General features: G+C 42.0%; 1 protein-coding gene across 3 annotated transcripts in view; it reads left to right on the top strand.

Annotated features, from left to right (window-relative positions):
* LOC132825737 (serine/threonine kinase-like domain-containing protein STKLD1) overlaps window positions 1-17,515 on the top strand; it is a 29,589-nt gene extending 12,074 nt beyond the window's left edge. For 2 of the 3 annotated variants that reach the window (XM_060841165.1, XM_060841166.1), the window contains 4 exons: window positions 443-547; window positions 9,720-9,790; window positions 13,075-13,190; window positions 17,149-17,515. In XM_060841165.1, coding sequence (XP_060697148.1) covers window positions 443-547; window positions 9,720-9,790; window positions 13,075-13,190; window positions 17,149-17,294 — 438 coding nt within the window. In that variant the 3' untranslated portion in view covers window positions 17,295-17,515. The remainder of the gene's footprint in view (window positions 1-442; window positions 548-9,719; window positions 9,791-13,074; window positions 13,191-17,148) is intronic. The other variant, XM_060841168.1, reaches the window with a different exon arrangement.
* Window positions 17,516-18,341: the final 826 nt, after the last annotated feature.

The following is an 18,341-nucleotide window of genomic DNA, read 5'->3' on the forward strand; positions in this document are numbered from 1 at the left end:
AGTGCTGTACTGTCAGAAAGACAGTTCTGAGGGAGCATTGCACTCTTAGAGTGGTATATTTCAAATGAAATATTAAACTGAGCTTCTGTTTCCCCTGTCAACTGGATGTGAAGATCCAACAGAACAATTATGCTGAAAAGCACAGATGTACTCCTTTGTGTCTTGGACCAATGTTTATCTCTCAACTAACATCAACATAAGTAGCCAATTTGTTCAATAATCTCATTTCTTGAGTTCTTGATATATAAAAATGTTTTTCTCTTTCTGAACATTGTAACAGCAACTGCTTAAGCAACAAATGCTTCATTGTTTGTACAGTGCTTATAATGTGCTGAGGTGTGAGAGGCTCTAGATAAGTGCAAGCTTTTCCCATACTTTCAAGGTAGCTGGGATGCACTGCAATTTTTTATCCTTCATTTTGTTGTTGTTATTTGCTGTTCAGGTGTCAGCTGTCACAGTTTGTATGGTCATGGACTATTCTCCTGTAGGAGACCTGGCTTCAGTCATCCAGACCAAGAGACAGATGAAGGGGAAAATCAGAGAGATGGTAAGATGGAAGAGGAAAGTCTTTCAACTAGCTTCTCATTTCCCTAAATACAAAGCGGCAAAGTAATAGCTGACTGCTAACTTTCAGCTGAGAATCATATGTAATTGCAGCAGTAAATGATAATAGATCAACAGCCCATTTTAGGCAGGGTGTAATGTAAGCTGCTGATTTACCGTCACCTTCTTTAATAAAACAAAAAGGAACTGTGGAGGCTGGAGATCTGAAATAAGAACTGAAATTGCCGGGGAAGTTCAACAGCCCAGCAGCATCTGTGGGAATGAAGGAGAGATAATGTTTGAGTCTGGTGAAATGTAATGAGGGGTATGTTGGGTTCCAAGAAATCGATTGTGTTAGTGGAGTCTCTAGTCCGAGGTACAGACAGATGTTTCTATGGCCACCAGCGAAAAATCAGAATGGTGTGTTGCTTCCCTGGTACCAGGATCAAGGATGTCTCAGAGGGGCTACAGAATATTCTCAAGGGAGAGAGGGGCCAGCAGGAGGTTATTGTACACAGTGAAAACAATGACATAGGAAAGGAAAAGGTTGAGATTTTGAAGGGAGATTACAGAGAGTTAGGCAGGAATTTAGAAAAGAGGTTCTTGAGAGTAGTAATATCTGGATTACTCCCGGTGCTACAAGCTAGTGAGGGCAGGAATAGGAGGATAGAGCAGATTAATACATAGCTGAGGAGCTGGTGTATGGAAGAAGGATTCACATTTTTGGATCTTTGGAAGTTCTTTTGGGGTAGAAGTGACCTGTACAAGAAGGATGGATTGCACCTAAATTGGAAGGGGTCTAATATACTGGCAGGGAGATTTGCTCGAGCTGCTTGGAGGATTTAAACTAGTAAAGAGGGCAGTGGGTGGGACCCAGGGAGATAGTGAGGAAAGAGATCAATCTGAGACTGACTCACTTTATTCTCAACTGTGCCAATCAGTCAGGGCAGGCAGGGACAAAGCAGGGTACAAGGTAGGACTGATAAATTAAACTGCATTTATTTCGATGCAAGGCAGATGAACTCAGGGCATGGTTAGTAACATGGGAATGGAGTATCATAGCAATTATAGAATCGTTGCTCAGGGATGGACAGGAATGGCAGCTTAATGTTCCAGGATACAAATGCTACAGGAAGGAGAGAAAGGGAGGCAAGAGAGGAGGGGGACTGGTGTTTTTGATTAGGGATAGCATTACAGCATCCAGAGAAGTTATTTGGGTGGAACTGAGAAATAAAGGGATGATCACCTTATTGGCATTGTATTATAGATCCCCTAATAGTCGGAGGGAAATTGAGAAACAAATGTGTAAGGAGATCTCTGTTATCTTTAAGAATAATAGGGTGGTTATGGTAGGGGATTTTAACTTTCCAAACATAGACTGGGACTGCCATAATGTTAAGGGTTTAGATGGAGAGGAATTTGTTAAGTGTGTACAAGAAACTTTTCTGATTCAGTATGTGGATGTACCTACTAGAGAAGGTGCAAAACTTGACCTACTATTGGGAAATAAGGCAGGGCAGGTGACTGTGGTGTCAGTGGAGGAGCACTTTGGGGCCAGCAACCATAATTCTATTAGTTGTAAAACAGTGATGGACAAGGATAGACTAGATCTAAAAGTTGAAGTTCTAAATTGGAGAAAGTCCAATTTTGATGTTATTAGGCAAGAACTTTCAAAAGCTGATTGGAGGCAGATGTTCGCAGGTAAAGGGATGGCAGGAAAATGGGAAGCCGTCAGAAATGAGATAACAAGAGTCCAAAGAAGGTATATTCCTGTTAGGGTGAAAGGAAAGGTTGGAAGGTATAGGGAATGCTGGATTAATGAAATTGAGAGTTTGATTAAGAAAAAGAAGGAAGCATATGCAAGGTATAGACAGAATAAATCAAGTGAATCCTTAGAAGAGTATATAAAGGCAGTATATATATATAGGAGTATAGTTAAGAGAGAAATCAGGAGGGCAAAAAGGGGACATGAGATAGCTTTGGCAAATAGGGTTAGGGAGAATTCAAGGGGTTTCTAGAAATACATTAAGGACAAAAGGTTAGCTAGGGAGAGAAGAGGGCCCCTCAAAGATCAGCAAGGCACCTTAGTGTGGAGCCGCAGGAGATACTAAATGAGTATTTTGCATCAGTATTTATTGTGGAAAAGGGCATGGAAGATGTAAAGTGTAGGGAAATAGATGAAAAATGTCCATATTGCGGAGGAGGAAGTGCTGGATGCCTTGAAACACATAAAAGTGGATAAATCCCCAGGATCCCTTAGAATTCTGTGGGAAGCTAGGGAAGTGATTGCTATTCCTCTTACTGAGATATTTGTGTCATCGATAGTCACAGGTGAGGTGCCAGAAGATTGGAGATTGGCTAACATGGTGCCACTGTTTAAGAAAGGTGGTAAGGACAAGCCAGGGAACTATAGACTAGTGAGCCTGATGTCAGTGGTGGACAAGTTGTTGGAGGGAATCCTGAGGGACAGGATGGACATGTATTTGGAAAGGCATGGACTGGTTAGGGATAGTCAACATGGCTTTGTGTGTGGGAAATCATGTCTCATAATCTTGATTGAGTTTTTTGAAGAAGTAACAAAGAGGATTGATGAGGGTAGAGCGGTAGATGAGGTCGATGTGGACTTCAGTGAGGCGTTCAACAAGGTTCCTCATGGTGGCTGGTTTGCAAGATTAGATCTCACGGAATATAGGGAAAACTAGCCATTTGGATACAGAACTGGCTTGAAGGTAGAAGACAGTGGGTGGTGATGGAGGGTTGCTTTTCAGACTGGAGGCCTGTGACCAGTGGTGTGCTACAAGAATCGGTGCTGGGTCCACTACCCTCTGTCATTTATAGAAATGATTTGAATGTGAACATAGGAGTTAACGTTAGCAAGATTGTAGATGACACCAAAATTGGAGGTGTGGTGGACAGCGAAGAAGGTTACTTCAGTGTACAACAAATCTTGATCAGATGAGCTAATGAGCTGAGGGGTGGCAATTGGAGTTTAATTTAGATAAGTGTGAGGTGCTGCACTTTGGACAGGCAAATCTTAGCAGGACTTTAAGTAATAGGAAGGTCCTGGGAAATTCTGCTGAACAAAGAGACCTTGGAGTGCAGGTTCGTTGTTCCTTGAAAGTGAAGTCGCAGTTAGATAGGATAGTGAAGAAGGCGTTTGGTATGCTTTTTTTAATAAAAGCATTACTGCGGATGCTGCAATCTGAAACCAAAAGAGAAAACGCTGGAAAATCTCAGCAGGTCTGGCTGCATCTGTATGGAGAGAAAAGAGTTGATGTTTCGAGTCTAAGCTTTAACAAAGGGTCAGTTAGACTCGAAACGTCAGCTCTTTTCTCTCCTTACAGATGCTGCCAGACCTGCTGAGATTTTCCAGCGTTTTCTCTTTTTTTTATAGTTCAGAGTATTGAGTACAGGAGTTGGGAGGTCATGTTGCGGCTGTACAGGACATTGGTGAGATCACTTTAGTTAGTGTGTGCAATTCTGGTGTCCCTCCTATCGGAAGGATGTAGTGAAACTTGAAAGGGTTCAGAAAAGATTTCCAAGGATATTGCTCGGTTTGAAGGATTTGAGCTATAGGGAGGGGCTGAATAGGCTGGAGCTGTAGTCTCTGGAAGCTGACTTATGACTTTATTGAGGTTTATAAAATCATGAGGGATAAGACATAGGAGTGGAAGTAAGGCCACTCGGACCATCGAGTCCATTCAATCATGGCTGATGGGCATTTCAACTCCACTTATCAGCATTCTCCCCATAGCCCTTAATTCCTCGAGACAACAAGAATCTATCAATCTCTGCCTTGAAGACATTTAGCGTCCCGGCCTCCACTGCACCCTGTGGCAATGAATTCCACAGGCCCACCACTCTCTGGCTGAAGAAATGTCTCCGCATTTCTGTTCTGAATTGACCCCCTCTAATTCTAAGGCTGTGTCCACGGGTCCTAGTCTCCTCGCCTAATGGAAATAATTTCCTAGCGTTCACCCTTTCCAAGCCATGTATTATCTTGTACGTCTCTATTAAGTCTCCCCTTAATCTTCTAAACTCCAATTAATACAAACCCAGGATCCTCAGCTGTTCCTCATATGTTAGACCTACCATTCCAGGGATCATCCGTGTGAATCTCCGCTGGACACGTTCCAGTGCCAGTATGTCCTTCCTGAGGTGTGGGGACCAAAACTGGACACAGTACTCCAAATGGGGCCTAACCAGAGCTTTATAAAGTCTCAGTAGCACATTGCTGCTTTTATATTCCAACCCTCTTGAGATAAATGACAACATTGCATTTGCTTTCTTAATCACGGACTCAACCTGCATGTTTACCTTTAGAGAATCCTTGACTAGCACTCCCAGATCCCTTTGTACTTTGGCTTTACGAATTTTCTCACCATTTAGAAAGTAGTCTATGCTTTTATTCTTTTTGCCTAAGTGCAAGACCTCGCATTTGCTCACGTTGAATTCCATCAGCATTTCCTGGACCACTCTCCCAAACTGTCTAGATCCTTCTGTAGCCTCCCCACTTCCTCAGTACTACCTGCCTGTCCACCTAACTTCATATCATCGGCAAACTTCGCTAGAATGCCCCCAGTCCCTTCATCCAAATCATTAATATATAATGCAAATAGCTGTGGCTCCAACACTGAACCCTTCGGAACACCGCTTGTCACCAGCTGCCATTCCAAAAAAGAACCTTTTATCCCAACTCTCTGCCTTCTGTCAGGCAGCCAATCCTCAATCCATCCCAGTAGCTCACCTCGAACACCATGGGCCCTCACCTTGCTCAGCAGCCTCCCATGTGGCAACTTATCAAAGGCCTTTTGAAAGTCTAGATAGACCACATCCACTGGGTTTCCCTGGTCTAACCTACTTGTCACCTCTTCAAAGATTTCCAACAGGTTTGTCAGGCATGACCTCCCCTTACTAAATCCATGTTGACTTGTTCTAATCAGACTCTGCTCTTCTAAGAATTTAGAAACCTCATCCTTAATGATGGATTCTAGAATTTTACCAACAACCGAGGTTAGGCTAATTGGCCTATAATTTTCCATCTTTTGTCTTGAATGTGGATAGGGTAACTAGGAAAGGTATTTTCCCTGATGTATGGGAGTCCAGAACCTAGAGGTCACAGGTTTAGGGTGAGAGGGGAAAAGTTTAAAAGGGACCTCAGGGGCAACGTTTTCATGCAAAGGGTGGTGTGTGTATGGAATAAGTGCCAGAGGAAGTGGTGGAGGCTGGTACAATTACAGCATTTAAAGGCTGTCACCATTTAAAGTGTTGGCAAATGGGGACTAGATTGATTTAGGATATCTGGTCAGCATGGACGGGTTGGATCAAAGGGTCTGTTTCCATGCTGTACATCTCTATGACTCTAAATGCTACCAGAGTTGCTCAGTTTCTCCAGGATTTTTAGGGTGGCATGGTGCCTCAGTGATTAGCACTGCTGCCTCACAGCACCAGGGTCCTGGGTTCAATTCCAGCCTTGAGTGACTGTCTGTGTGGAGTTTGCATATTCTCCCCGTGTCTGCGTGGGTTTCCTCCAGGTGCTTTGGTTTCCCCCCACAGTCCAAAGATGTGCAGATCAGGTGAATTGGCCATGCTAAATTGCCCATAGTGTTAGGTGCATTAGTCAGAGGGAAATGGGTCTGGCTGGGTAACTCTTCGGAGGGTCAGTGCGGACTTGCTGGGCTGAAGGGCCTGTTTCCACACCGGAGGGAATCAAATTTAATTTTCTGTTTTATTTCAGATCTCTAGAATCTACAATACTCTGCTTTTTCTTTCAAAGTTCAATACCAATTTAATGTAACTTCTCAGTTCCATTTTTCTAGTGTTTGTTTATATTTTCATGGTTTTGTTAATTCTACATCACTGCTTTTAGTAATTTGAATAGTTATCCAGTTTAGGCTTATACTTTCCAAGGAATATTTGGTCTCCTTATTCTTCCAATCAAAATATGTCACCTTGCATTTATTTATTGAACATTACTTGTCAGTTACATGCTTATCTATTACATATCCATTCCGGTAGTTTATCATGATATGCAGGACACTGTATTGACAATTAGGAGAAAGTGAGGACTGCAGATGCTGGAGCATTCAAGGAGCAGGAGAATCGACGTTTCGGGCATAAGCCCTTCTTCATGCCCGAGACGTCGACTCTCCTGCTCCTTGGATGCTGCCTGATCTGCTGCGCTTTTCCAGCAACACATTTTTCAGCACTGTATTGACAATGGCAACATCAGCCATATGCAGGAGATTTTCATTACAGTGACACGCCGTTTCAGAGGTTCTAAAGCAGGTATCAGCTATGGATACATGGCATGACCAGAAATCATCCCACACCACTGAAGATGGACAACTTCACAGGCTTCATTTTTAGTAGACTTTGGCTTTTCCAAAATCAGTTTGTTCAGCCGTCAAAAAAAGGGTGGGAGTCATCTCATCTCTCAAAAGTTATGACATTCTATTCCCATCATCTTGCAAAACTCAACTTTAAGTTTATTATATCTATCCATTTTCCTTGGTATTAGCTCTACCCCTAATTTTGTGTTTGTCACAAATTAAGATTAGATTAGATTGGATTCCCTACAATGTGAAAACAGGCTCTTCGGCCCAACAAGTCCCTCCGACCCTCCGAAGAGCATTCCCCAATATTATTGTTACTTTTGCAGCCAGGTTTTCTATGACTCCTGGTAGCTCACTGAGAATGTGCCAAGTATATTCAATAATGTAATTTGTATTTATCACAGAATCTTGCAACACAGAAGGAGATCATTCAGTCCTTCATTACTGTATCACACTTAAGAGCTGACCCTAATTTTTTAATCATCATGCGTTTTTATTAATTTCTCCTTTTGAATGTTCCTATTGAATCTACTTCCACTGCCCTTTCAGGCAATATATTCCAGATCAAAATTCTACATAAAAAAATTCACTTATCTCACTCTCTGGTTCTTTTGCCATTTTAAAAAAAGTCTCTGACCCTCTGGATACAACCTTTATATTATGCAGTTTCTCCTTGTTTACTCTATCTAAACCTTTCATAATTTTGATGGTTTCTGTTAAAGTTACTTTCTCTAAGGAAAACGATAGCTTCTCCAATCTGAAAACAAAATAGTGCTGGAAATCACAGTGGGTCAGGCAGCATCTGTGGAGAGAGAACAAGATAATATTTTGAGTCAGATGACTCTTCATCAGAGCTGAAATGAAGTGCTGAAGGTGGAAGCATTTCTGCAATAGTGTGAGAGTGGAGCCCTGTGGGAGAAGGATGTTAATAGTACAGATTAAGTGATTGAAATGTGAGAATGGCAGAACGATGGTGTGTCTAACTGCAAGACTGGAAGGAACAGATGGACACGGTGACAGAGAATGCAACAAGTAAAACTAAAAGAAAAGAAAGAAATGGGGGTGAGTTCACAATCCGAAGATGTTAAACTCAATATTCAGTCCAGAAGGTTGTAAAATGCCTAGCCTGAAGATGAGATGTGTTCCTCCAGTTTGTTCTGTGATTCACTGAAGCATTGCAGCATGATGTGAGCAGGATGCTGCGTTAAAATGACTGGCCACGGGAAGACTTGGGTCATGCTTTACTAGAACCATTCTAGTAAATTGCCTTTGCATCCTCTCTAAGGCCATGTCAGCTGATGCTGCACCAGTGAGCTTTTCATGAGGCATGTTACATGGAAGATTATGCCATGGATCTTTATTGAACTGGGGGAGGACATGAGAATCACAGACGATGAGAACAGATTAGTTGTAAGATTTTGAGAAGGTACAAAGGTGGTGATAATGGAAATTTGGAGAAACAGTTGACCAGGAGTTCCTTATCCATGCACTAACCTGCTAGAAAACACCCCTGTGGTCATTAGTGAAGACCTTCAGAGATGAACAGCTATCATATCATTGAACATGAAATTTGTAGATGTCAATAACTTCATACCTCACATAGGTGACTAATGCTCATGTGTGAGCCCAGATATTAAGCTATGGAGGGCATCATAAGCATACATGATCCCCATTTCATTTGATTCTGAATGGTGCCCGGTGGCGATTAGTACTGGAAGCACTGGACAATACCCCATTAATTAAGATGAATTTGCACCAATCATAGAGTCCCAGTCCACACTCACCTCAATCTAGATTAGAGTGGTGCTAGAAAAGCATAGCAATTCAGGCAGCATCCAAGGAGCAGTAAAATTGACGTTTCGGGCAAAAGCCCTTCATCAGGAATACAGGCAGAGTTCCTGAAGGGTGGAGAGATAAATGAGAGGAGGGTGGGAATGGGGAGAAAGTAGCAAAGAGTATAATTGGTGAGAGGGGGAGGGGATGAAGGTGATAGGTCAGGGGAGAGGGGGGAGTGGATAGGTGAAAAAGAAGATAGGCAGATAGGACAAGTCATGGGGACAATGCTGAACTGGCGAGTCTGTTTCAGGACATGGTTGAAGAGCTTCAGGGCAGAGGAAATGACCTAGGAGTTGCAGTGGGAAAGGGACTCCCTGAGATTTTTGTAGAGCGAGGAGGAAAACTTCTTCAAGGCAGGCATCCACAAGAGGATTCGCAGTAGGGTTAAAATCAACTAGGTAAAAACAATGACTGCAGATGCTGGAAACCAGAGTCTAGATTAGAGTGGTGCTGGAAAAGCACAGTATTTCAGGTAGCATCCGAGGAGCAGTAAAATCAACATTTTAGGCAAAAGCCCTTCATCAGGAATGCAGGCAGAGTGTCTGAAGGGTGGAGAGACAATCACCTCAGCTTGGATTAGCCAGCTCAGCACAGGCTGAAAAGCATGTCCTTCCTGATCTGGCCGAGTGAAGCAGGAAATTTATTGGTTTCAGCCTTGGCCATTCATTACTCCTAATCTCCCTATAATCTCTCTATGCACTGTCATTATCACCTCTTTATTGCTACCTTTGCTTCTGGAGCCATGACTCACCTTCTCTCAGCCTAGTATAAATACCTCCCTATTTCTCCCTTTTTTTTAAGCTTTGACAAAGGGTCATTTAGACTTGAAACGTCAGCTCTCTTCTGTCCTTACAGACGCTGCCAGACCTGCTGAGATTCTCCAGCCTTTTCTCTTTTGGTTTCAGGAAATTTACTTGTTGAACCATTAGTAAATTCAAACAATTTGTTCCTCCCAAACTGTTCCTTTCTGTAACTGTTTATTACAAAATGCCTTTGTTTCCTTAGGTGATAAAGAATTTTCTGGGACAGATGGTGGATGGCCTTATCTACTTGCAGTCCAAACATGTGATTCACAGGTTAGTTGTTGGCATGCTTCATTTTGATTAACTTGAAAGCTGCTGGTGCTGGCAAATGACATGTTTTTTCACATTGCAACCACAGGACAGATTCTGAACTTGGGTCATAGAATTAGATACAGATTAAAGCTACCTCTACTCAGTCATGATAAAGCACTGTTAGGGTAGGTGCAGTAGGGGATTAGATAAAGAGTAAATCTCCCTTTATGCTATCGTGATCAATCACTCCCAGGAAAAACATAGCACGAGGTTAGGCAGATCAGAGTAAATTTCTGAAGATGCTTAATATCAACATCAGAAACTACTGGGAAAATTCAGCAGGTCTGGCACCATCTATGGAGAAAAAGTAGTGTTATCATTCCTAGTTTTTTTTTAGATTAGATTAGATTTACAGTGTGGAAACAGGCCCTTCGGCCCAACAAGTCCACACCGACCCGCCGAAGCGAAACCCACCCATACCCCTACATTTACCCCTTACCTAACACTACGGGCAATTTAGCATGGCCAATTCACCTGACCCGCACATCTTTGGACTGTGGGAGGAAACCGGAGCACCCGGAGGAAACCCACGCAGACACGGGGAGAACGTGCAAACTCCACACAGTCAGTCGCCTGAGTCGGGAATTGAACCCGGGTCTTCAGGCGCTGTGAGGCAGCAGTGCTAACCACTGTGCCACCGTGCCGCCCACACGGTGGTCTTGTGGTTTTCCTAATATTAACATGATGGTTATCTTGGAGCAGAGATTGAGCTATGCCTATCATTAGAAATTAATTTGCTCACAGAGCAATATAGTATAGAAACCTGACCAGAATGTAAGAATATCTAATTCAGTGTCAAATCAAGTGTGGAAGGTTTTTAAAAAAAAGATAGAAAGATCCAAGTAAAGAAATTTTAAAAGATACAAGAAAAACGTTTAAAAATAGTGAAAAAAAGTTGTTTTTAAAAACCTCTGACTGCCTGCTTGGGCAGATGCAAGCGGCACGGTGGCACAATGGTGAGCACTGCTGTCTCACAGCGCCTGAGACCCGGGTTCAATTCCCGACTCAGGCGACTGACTGTGTGGAGTTTGCACGTTCTCCCCGTGTCTGCGTGGGTTTCCTCTGGGTGCTCTGGTTTCCTCCCACAGTCCAAAGATGTGCAGGTCAGGTGAATTGGCCATGCTAAATTGCCCATAGTGTTAGGTAAGGGGTAAATGTAGGGGTATGGGTGGGTTGCGCTTCGGCGGGTTGGTGTTGACTTGTTGGGCCGAAGGGCCTGTTTCCACACAAGTAATCTAATCTAAAAAACATCCCTCGGCAGTATTTCATAGGAAAAGAGCAGAGTTCTCCTCAGTGTTCTGGTCAATGTTTATCTCTCAACATCACAAATGCACATTTTTTTCGTCATTATTACATTTTTGTTTGTTGGAGCTTATGTGCACAAATTCGGTACCAATATTCCTATGTTACAACAGTGGCTACACTTTAGAAAAAATACACTTAATTAGCAGTAAAGTGATTTGAGGTGACTCATTGTCTGAAACGTGCTGTGTAACTGGTTACGACTTGCTGGGAAAAATGTGCTCATTGCTGATCTCCGCTCCTCCTGGGCTGCCACAAAAGCTAATTGTTTAAGTTAACAAAGGCCCCAGTTTACCTGCCTGATGAAATCAGATTAACAGAAAGCACTGACCAGGTTTCTGTACTTAACAAGAACTGTTGCTTATGACAAATAAATAAGTCTGGTCACTCGTAAAGAAAACTGTGAACAATTAACATTTAACTCTATTGGTTGTAACTGTTACACACCATATACATACAGACAGACACAGAAAAAGAATAAAAAGCATTGATGTTACGGGCAGAGGTTAAACAAACTCTGGGGAAATACAGTTCAGTAGCACCAGCCTACAAACATCTGACGAGCCGCTCCTTTTGTTTCCCAAAATCTCAATTCTCCACTCCCTTTTTCTGGATTATTTCATTTTCTTGCAGAAGGCACAAAGTGCTTGTAAAGTCTTTGAGTTACTGATACAAATAAACAACTTATGGTAACTAGTGGGAGAAAATAACTAGCTTTCTTCAGGCTTCAGTTACTTTTACTACAGAGAGATAGAGACACAGAACCCTTTTGACCAGCAGTCCATGTGCTTCTTCTCCTCTCTCATAAACGTGCCATTCACCTGAGAGTTGTTGTCAGGCTGATGACTTCCAGAGTCCACAACTGGTCACAATTGCACAAACCAATCAACAATCTTTTGCTGGATGAAGCTCACTCTGTATCTGTGCACTTGCACATTCACACTCCCATACACATAACACTCACTCACAAATGCATGTGCTGTGGCGACTTATCTCTACCCCCTCTACTGCTTGCAAAACAGTAATGTAAGTGCAACTCACATAGTGTTTTAGTAACTTGTTTTAGAAAGTGTGACAAATTTTCCTCAGTCTTTGGATTCCCCATTTTAGTCCACAATCAAAATTTTTTTAAAAGCCTTCTACCTTCCATCTCTCCTTAATTTTTTCAAGCAGATTTGGTGCATATGTTTGAATTCAGAGCAACAAATTCATGCTGTGTATGTGTTTGAACAGTGAGCCTCAGGGTGAGATAGCATCATCACATAATTTTGGAAAAGCAGGGCATTGCAAATTGAAACTTCCAGATATGTGTCATGTGCATCTATCAGATATTACAATCTGATTTGTGCATTAACAATGATGAGTGCTGTTAACCTGACTATTATATTGATACCAAAGTCCAGTCCATTCTGTACCAGTCGCATTTGATATTTTCCCATTTCCCCACCACTCTTTGTTCAAATCTAATTTGGGACATTGTGTTGGATGAATCTTTCAGTTGAGATATTAAACTGAAACCAGTATCTATGGATGTTGTTACAAAGATGTGTAGGATGTGTTCTTTTCAATGTGCTAGAGCCAATATTTATCCCTTTCCTAGCAATACTTCTGATAATTATCATATTGCTGTTTGTGAATCCTGCAGTGTGCAATTTGATTGATGTGTTTCTCATATTACAATTGTGAAAAAAGTACTTTGTTGGCTATAAAGTGCTTTGGATGTCCTGAAGTTGAAAACCATACTACATACATGCAAATTTTTGTTTTTAACATTTGGACTATAGGAATGTGGTGGGATAGACTGATTATTCACTCTGCCATTTAATAGCTTTCTCTTTAGATTCATATGCAGGCAAAATTTTTTTTAAAATGTGTGATTGTAAGAAGAATAAAATACAAATTTACAATGTTGTTTAAATTTATTTAATATGTTCCTTCTATAGAAACTTGAAACCAACTAACATCCAAATGCTAGCTGATCTCTCATTTACAATATGTGATTTCATCTTTCCAACATTTGTCGGTGATGAAGTTAAGTTCAAGATAAGGATGAAAGACTGTAAGAGCCACTGTTTATTTCACCCAATATTTTAGGTAGCCTTTATCACCTGAGTTGTTTGAAGCGAGCTTGAACATCTCCCTGATTTGTTGGTGGGGTACATCTTGGCCACGGTATCTCTGAGCTCTGGAAATGGGTGGCGAAAGTCTGCCACAGCTAATCAAAGTTCAAGACAAAAAAAGCTGCAGATGCTGGAATCCCGGAAAAAGATACAAAACCTCTCAGCACACCACGCCCTTCACCTCTGTTCCGGGTGTCCCAAACTGACCTTCCAGATGAGACAGAGGTTCACCTGCCTCTCCTCCTACTTAGTTTACTGTATCCGGTGCTCCTGATGCGGTCTTCTCTACATCGGAAGGACCAAATGTAAACCAGTGGAATGCTTTGTCAAGCATCTCAGCCAGGCCTGTAAGAGCTGTCCTGACCTTCCAGTCACTGCCCATTTTAATTCCCCTTCCCACTCCCTTTCTGACATGACCATTATTGGCCTGCTCCATTGCCACAACGAATCAGACCGCAAATTGGAAGAACAACAGCTCATCTTCTGCCTGGGCAGCCTACAGCCCAGAGGACTCAACATTAACCTCCCTTCCCAGCCCCTTCGCCATTCCTCTCATTGACCCTTCTTTCCAGCCACCAACCGGATTCATTCTTCTCTTCGACCAACTAGGTCATACTGTCTACCTGTGTTCACTTATCCCCACCTCACCACCCTGCTCCCCCTGCCCCCCCCCATCTCTTTTATCTGCAGCTCCTCTTAAACCCACCCAGTCTTGAAGAAGGGTTACACCTGAAACATTGACTTCTCCACAGCCAATCAAGAAACAGTCATGGATTAGGTCAGATTAGCTCGAATGTGTTGTAATTGTAGTTGAAAAGCCTCATTGATAGTCCACCCTACTCTATACAGTCTCTGGAATAAGGTCCTGTACAATGCTTACAGGGTGGTGGAAGTGACAATGATCAATGATTTTTAAAGAAATTAGATAGATGCATGAAGGAAATGAATGTGCAGGTCTGTGGATATAGCAGGGGAGTGGGACAGGTTGAATTGCTCCACAGGGAGACAGCATGGCTTTAATGGGCTGAATGACCTGCTTTTGTACTGCAGTGGCTATGGGGACAATATGCAAGAGGAGCTTTTGGGCTGCTAGAGATGAGCCTCTCTCAAAGAGCAATAAGAAATCTGTGGAAAAGAACTTGAAAATGGACAAAAAGTTAGCTGTAGTCTATAAAAACATTATACTCTCACCTTAATCTGCAGGAATGGTAACATAATGTTTATGTTACTGGACTCATAAGTTTTTACAATGATCTTCAGCGAGAATTGCTGTGTCAGTGACTGCCACTAGTTTTCAATTACAATTTAATTAACTTGACAAGAAATGGCTGAAAGCACAGGCTAAAGAAAGGCCCTGTGGACTCTGATTATGTTCTGGTTGTAGTAGTAAAAATCTGAAATTGTGCCTCTAGCTGAGATGTTCCAATATAACTACTTCCCTACAATCTGACTGGCAAAATGCAAAATATGTCTGGCTATGTCATGCCTAAAAAATTGAGATGAATCCAATCAGTTAATAATGTTTCATCTGTCTACTCCCAGTCTTTAGCAGAGTGATGAGAGGTATTGTTGACAGTGCATTTAAGTGGACAAAAGTGAGGACTGCAGATGATGGAAATCAGAATCTAGATTAGAGTGGTGCTGGAAAAGCACAGCAGGTCAGGCAGCATCTGAAGAGCAGGAAAATTGACGTTTCGGGCAAAAGCCGTTCATCAGGAATGAAGGCAGGGAGCCTCCAGGGTGGAGAGGTAAGTGGGAGGGGGGTGGGGCTGGGGAGAAGGTAGCAAAGAGTAAAATAGATGGATGGGGGTGGGGATGAAGGTGATAGGTCAGAGAGGAGGGTGGAGCAGATAGGTGGGAAGGAAGATTGACAGGTAGGACAGGTCATGAGGATGGTGCTGAGTTGGAAGGTTGGAACTGGAGTAAGGTGGGGGGAGGGTAGGGGAAATGAGAAAACTGGTGAAATGCTTTTTGGTCGCTGCCTGACCTGCTGTGCTTTTCCAGCACCACTCTAATCTAGTGCATTTAAGTGCCACTTTCTTACCAGTAACTCACTCATCGACAATCATCTTTGGCTCCATTAAGGTTGTGCAGCTCCAGACTAAATCTCAATCTGCGTCCAATAGGTGGATGGAGTTTTTTAGGAGTTTGTGATCATAGGCAGTCAGTGATTTGTAAGTAAATTTCAGATAGGATGCATTAGTTAGATATAGAAAGTATATATTTATGACAATTGGGGATGGTTCACTGATAACAGAATTAGCAGGCTATCAGCATGAAATGTTTTTGTCTCATGACTTTTCAGTAGAGATGTGGCTTCTCCAATTTCCTTGTCCCCTTGACCTCTGCGGGCTTCCCCGGCACCTTCTATCCTGAGTACTCCTCTTTCTAAATCTGGCACTTATTTTTGTATTGTATTTTGAGGGACAGGGTTATTTTCTCTGTGTCAATGAATTATCTGAACCTTTTTGGCCAGTGGACATGGGCCAGCCACACATGATGGACGATGATCATCATACCATTGCCCGCCTTCATCTGGGGGTTTGTTTACCATTGTTTCCAAGCTTATTTCCTCATCAAAACACTGATAATTAGTGCATTTGACACCAGATGTGTCATTCATATTAGTTTTGGGCATCTGTAATTTTTCTAATTCTACCCTTTGTTTCATATGCTAGAATATTGGAATGTTAAGTATTGATTTAAAAGCTGTGAAATAAAACCTTATGCTACGTGGTAAATACTAGAAAAATTCAGTTTTTATGGGACCCCGATATTTGACTATAGAAACTATTATCTGGTTGGAGAATCTAGGTCCTGATGTCAGATGCTAATAATTAGAGCCTGTTCTTCAGGAGCTGGAATTAAGAAGATTCCTACACAGAAAAGGTTGTAGAAGTTTAGGATTCCTCTCCAGGCATGAATTGATAATCATAGTTAATTTTTAATCTGAGACAAATAGATATTTGACCAAGGATATGGGAAAAGGACAGATATGTGGAATCAAGTCATCAGTCAACTATGATTTCACTAAATGACAGAACAGTTTAAAGATTTTAGAAGGCCTATTCTTGTTTTATGTTTGGCTGATCCATCACTGACCTTCCTTCCAGCATTTAGGTCAGTAGTGGGGCTACCAATCCCGTGTTGACAATGACTTTGAAGTCCTCACCAGAGTACACCCTTAGTGTGTCCTCCAAGTGATGTTGCACATGGAGCAGTGTGGTGAGGGGGAGATGGTTTCCTGCCCATTTTTTACTGGATACCATGCTGTGAGAATCAATGTTCAGGACACCCAGGGTTTATGTCGTCTTACTGAATACCATTATATTGTACACTCTAATGAATTAGTACTGCCTGTTGAACAGTACATAGGCAGGAAATGCTGTTGCTTGACTACTTGCTTTGCTGGATAACACTCCCAATTTCAGCATGACCTGTCAAATCTCAGGGTGACACAGTGGCTTAGTAGTTAGCACTGCTGCCTCACAGAGCCAGGGACTAGGGTTCGATTCCAGCCTCGGGCAACTGCCTGTGTGCAGTTTGTACATTCTCCCCATGTCTGCGTGGGTTTCCTCCGGTTTCCTCCCACAATCCAAAGATGTGCAGGTTAGGTGAATTAGCTGTGCTAAATTGTCCACAGTATTCAGTTTGTAGGTTGGGTACATCAGTCAAGGGTTAAATGTAGGGGAATGGGTCTGGCTGGGTAACTCTTCAGAGGGTCGGTGTGGGCTTGTTGGGCTAAAGGGCTTGTTTCCACACTAGAGGGATTTTATGATCTTAGTAAGAACAGCTTTGCTGTATTCTGTTGTTGTTTCTGGTGCGTCGGTGAGGGTAGTTATAGATTAATTGTTTATAGCTAGGTAGGAGGTAACATTTTCCATTTCTTTCCGGTAGCTGCAAAGGTCTGGATGGCTCCGGAGGCATTGAAAAGGAGGCCATTGGCGAAAAGTGACGTCTGGTCCTTAGGATGTATTTTGCTTGAGATGATGACATGCAACATGATGGACGTACAAAATCCTTTTCCACTTCATTCTCTGTGACCTCCTTGGAATTGCATTTTAAAAGTCTTGTTCTGCCACCTCTGCTAGTGCTGACACTCCTTAGGATGCTGGTCAAAGTGCTCTGACATATCCTTCTGTGTTTCCTGGCCTCCTGACTATTATCAGGGTGCGATACTATGCCCTTGACTTTCTTTTGATGCCTTTTTTTGAAATTACAAGAAGCTTTTAGAATTGTCAGTATTTATCAGTCAGAAGTCACACTACGCCAGGTTATAGTTCATCAGGTTTATTTGAAATCACAAGCTTGTGGAGCACTCCTACTTCGTTACCTGACAAAGGTGCAGTGCTCCAAAAGCTTGTGATTTCAAATAAAACCTGTTGGACCATAACCTGGTGCCATGTGACTTTTGACCTTATCCACCCCCAATTCAATACTGGCACCTCCACATCAGTATTTATAGGGGCCCCTGCATTGTATCAGTATTTACAGGTAGTCCTGGGGAGTGTAAAGTGCAAAGTAGCTGTTTAATTCATCTGACACCCTCTTACTTTCTATTATTAGTTCTTCAGACTCACTTTTTATAAGACCAACATTTACTTTATTAACTTTTAAAATTTTTAAATCGCTATAGAGACTTGTGCAATCTGTTTTTATATTTCAAGCTAGCTTTTTCTCATAAATTTTTCCTCCTAATTAATCTTTTAGTCAATCTTTGCTTTTTTATATCCTATCAAATTGTCCGACTTGCCAGCTAATTTTGCACAGGAATATACCTAGTCTTTAAGTTTGATACTACCTTTAATCTTTTTATTAATGATAGGGATGATGAATGTTCCCTTGGATTTTTTTCTTTTATTCTGGGTATTTTGAAACATTCCTTTAATGTCTGCCACTGCAACTGTATAAATCTGTTTCTTAACTTAATTTGCCACTTTAACTATCTCTAGTTTCATGTAGTCATAAGTGCCTTTATTTAAGTTTAAACTACTAGTCTTGGACCACTCCTGTTTCCTGCAGACTGAATGTAAATGCAATCATATGTTTATTAGTGTTCATGGAAGGAAGTCATTATTTAGTGGTGGGTT

Source organism: Hemiscyllium ocellatum, chromosome 21, assembly GCF_020745735.1.
Source record: "Hemiscyllium ocellatum isolate sHemOce1 chromosome 21, sHemOce1.pat.X.cur, whole genome shotgun sequence".
In the NCBI taxonomy this organism is placed as follows: Eukaryota; Metazoa; Chordata; class Chondrichthyes; order Orectolobiformes; family Hemiscylliidae; genus Hemiscyllium; species Hemiscyllium ocellatum.